The sequence below is a fragment of the Muscardinus avellanarius genome (assembly GCF_963383645.1).
Source record: "Muscardinus avellanarius genome assembly, chromosome: 20".
Taxonomy (NCBI): Eukaryota; Metazoa; Chordata; class Mammalia; order Rodentia; family Gliridae; genus Muscardinus; species Muscardinus avellanarius.
The window spans coordinates 13,969,750-13,978,708 of record NC_137806.1 but is presented as its reverse complement, the minus strand read 5'-3'; the positions used below and the strand labels follow the sequence as shown (position 1 = coordinate 13,978,708).

At 39.4% G+C, this 8,959-nt stretch overlaps 1 protein-coding gene across 1 annotated transcript; it reads left to right on the top strand.

Moving 5' to 3' along the window:
* Window positions 1-6,990: 6,990 nt before the first annotated feature.
* On the top strand, window positions 6,991-7,923 carry LOC308277801 (vomeronasal type-1 receptor 90-like; the record flags this gene model as incomplete). The annotated part of the gene is made up of 1 exon (XM_080717196.1): window positions 6,991-7,923. The coding sequence occupies one exon, from the start codon at window positions 6,991-6,993 to the stop codon at window positions 7,921-7,923; it is 933 nt and encodes a 310-aa protein (XP_080573322.1).
* Between the last annotated feature and the right edge of the window lie 1,036 nt (window positions 7,924-8,959).

Sequence of the window (8,959 nt, the reverse complement as noted above, 5' to 3'; positions counted from 1 at the left end):
TAGGCACAGAATAGACTTCTACTCAGCCATAAAAAAGATCAAAATTACATCATTTTTGAGGAAATGGAATGGAACTGGAGAACATTATACTGAGATTAGTCAGTAATAAAAAGTAAGAAATCAGATGTTCTCCCTAATATGCAGATGCTAGGGAGGAAAAGGGCCATAGGAGGAACTCCAAACGAGGAAGGATAAACTATAGATGAGCAAATAAGGTGACCTGAGGGGATTGGAAAGGGAGAGGAGGGAAATTCCTTAATATACATGATATGTATTCACAAAAAGATCAAAGTCAGTCATGAAGCCAAACATGAGAAGGAGCGAGGGGGAGAGAATGGGGTGGGAGGAAGGGAAGGGGTAATTGAGTGATGTGTGCATGTATGCCTCTACAATCTTGTACCCCATTAAGATGTATGACTACAGTGCACCAATAAAAAATTTAAAAAACCACAATTACTATTGGCACTAGGGGAAGTAGTTTAATACATCATAGAGCAGTGTGTGAAATAAACCTCTTCTTCCTTAAAGGCATAAAAATAACAAAATTAGGTCATTTGCCAGTGAATGGATAGAACTGGAGAATATGATGCTGAGATTAGTCAGTCACAGAAAGTAAACGGTCAGTTCTCCCGCATGTGTGGAAGCTAGGGAGAAATTGGTAAACAGGAAAGAGTTCAGAAAAAGAAGGAGAAACCTAGTGGTGTGATGAAGGGGACCTAAAAGGGAAGCGGGAGGGGGAAGGGAGACTTGGTTAAGGAAACACTTCAATGGATATGATATACATATGCAACGTTATCAGTGCCAACCAGAACGTCATGCTCAGGGAGGGTGAAGGAATGGAGTGGGTGCTGGGGAGGGCTCACTGAGTGCTGTGTGCGTATATTCCTCCATCGCTTTGAACATCATGATTATAAAGCACCAATAAGAAAAAAATATCAAAAAATGAAGACACAAAGCAAAACCTTTTATTCTGTGGATTTATACCCAGTCTAAATAATTTTAAATGCCAGAGTGAAACAGTACTTTTGTGATATAGCAACATTTGGAGCTTAAGTAGCAACATACCAGAAAACAAAGGGAAAACACATAATATTAATAGGTACAGAAAAAAATATTTTAAAAATTCCAATTACTTAAAGAAATTTCTTTTGTGCTGAGGATTATACCTAGGAGTATTTAATCACTGAACAAAGCCCCAGCCCTTTTTATTTATTTATTTTTTATTTTTATTTTTGGTGTTACTGGGGTTCTTGGAAACCCTTCTACTTCCGGTCTACACTCACAGACCTATTTTTATACTTTTTTAAATTTGGAAACAGGGTCTCTTAAGCCAGCGCGGTAGGCTTCAAACCTGCGGGATCCTCCTGTCTCCGCCTCCCAAGTGCAGGAATTACAAGTGTGCGCCACCCCGCCCGGTACCCTTTTTATTTTTATTTGCAAACTGGGTCTCACGAAGTTGCCGAGGACCATGCTAAATTTCTGGGGCTGTCTTCCAACCTGTGGTTCTTCTGTCTCGGCCTCCAAAATACTAGGAATACAGGTGTGAACCATCACATCAGGCTTCGAAAACACCTTTTATTTGACTTAGGTGAAAATCCTAAAATGTTGAGGATGGAAATCAAGGAATGGATGACCAGTAATATCAGCAAGCCAGGTGTTCCGTGTGAAACTGTACCAGGCAACAAAGTGCCTGACACACATAGGAGGGACGAACCCACAGACCCCAGGATTTCACAAAGTGCCAGGGATCTCTCACCCCAGAGCACATACAGCCAATGGGGCTAATTTGAACTTAGGATCAAAACCGAAATGTTTATTATTTATATGATTGAGAACTTTCCGGTCTTCACACTTATGTGTCAAGAGAACTTAGAGGAAAGTTTTGTTCCTATCTCTCCCCAGATCACTATTATCCAGGAATCGCATAAAAAAAGTCATGGGACAGGTTAAATGTCCCACTGGGGACTCCAAGTTTCATACCTCCCCAGTGGTTTCTTGTCACCTTTCCAAAAAGACAATTGCAGGTGTGTAGAAAGATGAGCTCACAGCACCCTTTCTTTAAAACTGTGCCGGTGATTCACAGGTGACATCCAGTGCCTTCGGTTCATCTGGTAAGTGATACTCTATTCTACGGATGCAATGGGTGGGCGGGTGGGGCTTCTAGCATGGAATGGGAGGAGGCGAATCAGGGTGAATCACTCAACCCTTTGAGTGAGGGTTTTTGTGGCTTCAGAAGAGAGGTCCAGCTCTAACTCTATACAACCCAGATAACTGTTACTGAGATCAGAAAATTTCTTAGGATGTGTACTCTTTTACTATTGATCCTTAAAAACTAGCCATTTCTATCCCCAGGAAATACCAGCTATTTTTAAGGTTGCATTTATTTTTCTGGATTAAACAACATTCATTGACTAGCTATCTCAGTACTCAAGTTACATACTATTGAATTATTTTCTATGTCTTTTATTCCTATGTATAAATAAAAAAATTGATAACTTTCAATATCAGATTTTTTAAAGTATGCTCAGATTTGGTTCTCATCTCCATAAAGCAAATGTAACCCATATATATATATATATATATATATATATATATATATATATATATATATGACATATAATTTAATGAATAAAAAATAATTTTAGATACACTTGAGCCTAGCATTACAGAGCACATTTGTAATATCAGTAACTGTGGCTGAAACAGGAGGATCACAAGCTCAAGGACAGCTTTGGTAACTTAGTGAGACCCATTTTTTTTCTGTACTGGGGATGGAACCCAGGGGCATTTGACCTCCGACCTACACCCCCAGTCCTATTTTTTATTCTTTATTTTGAAATAATAAACTCACTGAGTTGCAAAGGGCCTCACTAAGTAGTAGCTGAGGCTGTCCTCGAGACACGATACTCTTGATTCAGCCTCCCAAATGCTGAGATTACAAGTGTGTGCCACCATGCCTAGCCAGTGAGACCTATTTTAAAAATAAAAATAAAATCAAGCAAGGTGTATAGCTATAGAATGCCCAGAGGTTCAAACCCAGATACAATGAAAAAAATACACTAGGAAAAAATGCTGCACACCACATCTCAGAGAGAGTGGACCCTCACATTACTGCCAAGTATCTGAAGCATTTCCTCCTGAAACCTTTCTTGTCCCATATTTAATTTTACAGATTAAGAATGAATGCTGTAGGCTGATAACCTGTACTCTGCCAGTTAGAAAATTTAAAATAGAAACCAAAGATGATGAGACTGTCATTACTTTTTTTTCTTCAGTATTGATGATTGACTAAATCTAAGGTTCGATTTCTTCCTCTGAGCTACATTCCCAGCTCTTTTTATTTGAAAACAAGGTCTTGCTAAGTTAGCTGACTCTTGCTAAGTTGCTGAGGCTGGCCTCAAATTTGAGGTCCTCCTGTATCAGCCTTCTAAGTGCTAAGCCATGGGCCAGAACATCTGCCTATATTGAATATAAAAAACAAACATAAAGTCAACTTTGTGAGGCACAACTGTAATCTCAGCACTTGGGAGGATGAGACAGGAGGATCACAAGTTTGAGGTCAGCCTCAGCAAGTTAGCAAGATCCTCAGTAACTTCACAAGACCCTGAAAAGAAAAATTAAAATAGGACTTGTGGTCTATATTTCAGAGGTAGAATGTACTTGGCTTCAATTCAAATACTAAAAATACGGGGTGAGGGAAGAACATGAATAAGACAGTTTTGAGGCTGGAGTGGAACGATTTAGCGAGATGCTCCTACTAAATAAAGAAGTAAAATAGGGCTGTGGGTGTAGCTCAAAGGAAAAAGGCCTTTGGGTTAAATTTCTAGTACCACCCCAAAGTAAATAAATAAGTGAACGTGCCAGTGGTTTCCTGTGTCTCACATCAAAATATACAGAAATCTAATTTCCAACAGGTGCATAGAAAAAAAGGCATTTCTGTGCAGTAATTTTATCTCTGTGCATGGTTAATTTTAAAATGCTCATTCCCATTACTCTAATAATGGATATGCCTGAAAGTCATTTTTTATAAGAGAAAAAGGTAGGGAAGATGAACTGCATCCTGCCCTGATCTGTGTGCTGGTTTTTTTTTATTTATTCAAATTACAGCTTTTCATGAACATGCATGTGCAGAAAATGTAAACCTACAGCTTATTCTTTCTTATTTCGTGTGTCTTGTATTGGGGATTGAACCCAGGGACATTCTACCTCTGAGTTATTCTCCCAGCTATTTTTTAGTTTGTGTCAAGTCTCTTTGAGGGTGACTTATTTTCTCTAGTATAGAAACTGCGTATAAACTTCTTTTTGGTTTGGAGCAACAGGCATCATCTTTGCATCCTTACTCTTGAGAGCAATATTTGGGGAAACTATAAGATCACCCTGCTATTGGCAGAGACGTTCTGTTTCATCCTCCAGTCTCCTAGACTGTGTTATGGTGAGCAGGAGGAATCTTTGTTATGAAGTGACATTCTGGGCAATTTCTTCTATTATTTCTTTTTGAAGGGTTCCTATTCATCAAAATGCATTCTAATAAACATGGGCCATCATCACAGAAATGGTTTCATACCTTTCTTTGTAGAACATGTAGCATAATATTTAAGTCATATGTGTTTGCTACGTATGATTTACTGACACAGTGGTGTGGGATCCAAAGTAAAGACATAGACTGATCGCTGTAGATGTGTTTGCTGTGGACTTTTTTGCCACTGAACACACTGCTCTCTTATCTCCAATCTGGAGAAAGGAGTTCATTTGTTAGTGGTTCTACTACAGCATTTTATCTTCAGAAAAATAAGATTTTTTTTCAGTGTTTTGAACTAATGTTGCATTGAATCCATGATTTTCTGAATATCATTCCAAATTCATGACTCCTCCATAAACCTGCTTTTCCAAAAATATGTAGACTTACAGAGTTGCTGTTATTAAAGTAGATTTGAGCTGGGCATGGTGGCACATGCTTGTAATCCCCGTGCTTGGGAGGCAGAGGCAAGAGAATCGTGCAGGTTTGAAGCCAGCCTCACTGGCGTAAGAGATCCTGTTTCCAAATAAAAACAAAAAATAGGTGTCTGGGAGTGTTGCCTGGAGGAAATAGGATTTTCAGTAACCCCAGTACCACAAAAGAAGTAGATTTGAAAATAATGTCATTCAAGACTCTCATTTAACTGATTGAAACATATTGCTTGACCAATTTTCTATACTACACTTTTGTTTGCTCCAGTTTTTTTAAATTTATTTTTTATTTATTTTTTTGTGGTACTGGGGTTCCTGGAAGCCCTTCTTCCTCCGGGCTATACTCCCAGACCTATTTTATATTTTTGAAACAGGGTCTCTTACGCCAGCACGGCTGGCTTCGAACCTGCGCGATCCTCCTGTCTCCGCCTCCCAAGCGCGGGGATTACAAGCGTGCGCCACCACGCCCGGCCTCAGTTTTTTTTTTTTTTTTAAATGAATGAAACATAATTAAAGCAAAGTCTCAATTTTACTGAAATGGCACGAGAGAAGGTAACTTCCGGGCCTACTAAATGTTATTTATAAATGCTATGTTTCTTGTTTAAAGTTGCTCTTTGAAAACTTCAACACCATATATTTTATCTTGATTGAAATAATAAATCATACCAGGCGTATGACATGTGGCATCTTACAGAGTAACACGGCTTTGGACTTCTGACCAGGTGTGAACTATAGCCTTGGAATTACCTTTGACTAAGATCTGCATAATTAGTCTGGTAGCAAATATTCCAGAATAAATAAAAATAAGTTAACTGAATACTGTCAAACCTATTAAGATTTCCTGTTTTCCAGGTCTGTTTTTTCTTTGTTGATAGGGGGTACCTTAGATTGAACCCAGAAATTTCTACCTTGGAGCCACACCCCCAGATCCATTTTATATTTTATTTAAAACAAGGATTCACAAAGTTAGTGAGGGTCTCATACAGTTCATGAGACTGGTCTCAAAACCTGAGATCCTCATGTATCAGCCCCCCAAGTACAGAAATTACAAGCATGTGCCACCATATCTGGCCCATGTTTTTCCTTTTAATACAATGTTCCTAGATTGAATTCACCAAAAAGTCTAGAGCTCTTTGTATATTCCTGACAATTAATTAAAATGACAGATGAAAATAATTATAATTATTTTATTTTTATCACCCTAGCCCCTAAAAATTCAGGATGAAACTTTTCTATAATATACATTTTGTTGTTGTTGGTGGTGGTGGTGATGGTGGTGGAGGAAGTGGTGGTGGTGATGTGTACATGTGTCCTGTTAATTAAATCCAGGTGTACTCTGTCTCTAAGATATAGCTTCAGTCCTTCTTTTATTTTTTATTTTGATACAGGATCACACTATGTTTTCCAAGATGAACTCAAACTTGCAGTCCTCTTGCCTCACCTTCCCAACTTGCTGGGGTTACAAGTGTGCACCTGTGTGTCTTAAATTATAAATTTTTAAGTACAGGAAAAAGTTACTTTGGGATACCAGCAATGATATATATATAATCTTGTCATGATTTGGATGTGATAGCTAAATGGAAAGGGAGAGAGGGCTTCCAGAGGGTATTAGGGAAGTTTGAGGCGTGAAGGGAAAAAAGTCCATTGAGATGAATCCACAAATGCTCCTGGTGGCAGCAGTGTTGATTGAAATTGATCAAAGCAACACTGGGCGTGGTGGCGCACGCTTGTAATCCCTGTGCTTGGGAGGCAGAGACAGGAGGATTGTGCAGGTTCGAAGCCAGCCGCACTGGCTTAAGAGACCCTGTTTCCAAGTTTTAAAAAAAGTATAAAATAGATCTGGGAGTGAAGTCCAGAAGTAGAAGGGTTTCCAGGAACCCCAGTACCACAAAAAAGAAAGGAAAAAAGAAAGAAAGAAAGAAAGAAAGAAAGAAAGAAAGAAAGAAAGAAAGAAAGAAAGAAAGAAATCAAAGCATTAATATTGATGTTATTTTTTTTGCTTTTCTTCCAAGACATTTACCACATGACTCTTTGCTTCATAAGATGCAAACAGCCAACAAACAGCATGGTATCATTAATTTAAGGCATACCTTTTTCTCTGAAGTTGGAATTGGGATGTTGGGCAATGCCATCCTTCTTCTATTCCACATTGTCAAGTTCCTTTCCAAGCTCCGGCTCAAGCCCACAGATGTAATCATTGCTCTTTTGCCCTTAATCCACCTGCTGATGCTGCTCAACATGGGCATCATAGCTGCAGACATGTTTGAGTCTCGGGACTTTTGGGATGACCTCAAATGCAAATCACTTGCCTACTTGTACAGGTTTCTGAGGGGTCTGTCCATTTGTACCACCTGCCTACTGAGTGTCCTCCAGGCCATCACCCTCAGCCCCAGAAGCTCCTGTTTGGCAAAGTTCAAACACAGATCCCCACACCACAGCCTGAGTTCCCTTCTTTTGCTCTGGGTTTTCTATATGTGTTTCAGTGCTCACTTCTCAATCTCCGCTGTGGCCAATCTCAATGTGACCACACAGAGTTTAACACTTCTCACTGAATCCTGTGCTATTTTACCCATGAGTTACTTCCTTGGGCGATTATTCTCCATGTTAGGCATATTTAGGGATGTGACCATTATAGGGCTCATGGTGCTTTCAAGTGGGTATATGGTGGCTTTCTTGTTCAGACATAAGAGACAGTTCCAGCATCTTCACAGCAACAGCCTTTCTCCAAAAGCATCCCCAGAGCAAAGGGCCACCCGGAATATTCTGCTGCTCATGAGTTTCTTCGTGTTTATGTACTGTTTGGACTGCATTGTCTCCTCCTCGAGAATTATGTGGAAAAATGACCCAATTTGTCGTTCTCTGCAGATCATGGTGGCCAATGGCTATGCCACATTTAGTCCTTTGATTTTCATTAGTACTGAAAAACAAATTCTTAACTTTTTCAAATCTTTCTATGGGAAGACAGTGAATGCTTAATTATTACATGATGGAGAAATTCTCTTAGTGAAGACACATGTAGTGTTGTATCCCTATAACTCAACACTTCAGAGGCCGAGACATGAGGATTACAGATTTGAGGCCCGCCTCAGCAAAATAAAGAAAGAATAAAATGGGCTGGGGGTATAGCTTGGAGGTAGAAAGCCCTGCAACCCATACATACAACTAAGAGAAAAACTGTTAATGAACCAATGCACAGAATCACAACAATTAATCATAGCACATAAGAAATACACAATACACCTCAATATGATATATGGTTACAATGCACCAATAAGGCGTATTTTAATCCAGACATGGTGGCATACACCTGTAATACCAGTACTTGGGAGGGTGAAACAAGAATTGCAGGTTCAAGGGCAACCTTAGCAACCAAGCAAGACACTCATCAACTTAGTGATACTCCAAATAAAATGCATAAATAAATGAAAAGAACTTGGCATGCAGCTTAGAGGTATAATGCACCTGTGTTCACTCCCAATACCAAAAACAAAAAAGGAAGAAAAAAGAGAAGGAAAAGAAGGGCTGGCTGGTGTTGCACCCTTGTAATCCCAGCATTTGGGAGGTTGAGACAGGAGGATCGAGGTTCACGGTTTCATAATGAAAACATCATTTGGCAATTGTGAATTGTACAGATGTAAGCATATATAAGCAGACATTACTCTGGTAGTTTGATTTTCATTATTTTGGGTAGATACCCAGAAGTGGTATTGCTGGGTAATATAGTAGGTTCATTCTCATCCTTCTGAGGATCCTCCACAGTTTTCCAAAGTGGTTCTATTAATTTGCAACCCGACCAACAATGTATCAGAGTTCCTACTTCTCCACATCCAGCGTGTGTGTGTGTGTGTGTGTGTGTGTGTGTGTGTGTGTGTGTGTGTGTGTGTGATGGAACCCAGGGGCATTCTACCTCCAAGTTATACCCCCAGTCCTATTTTTTATTCTTTATCTTGAAATAAGATATCACTAAGCTGCAGAGGCCTCACTAAGTAGCTGAGGCTATAAGCAAAACATG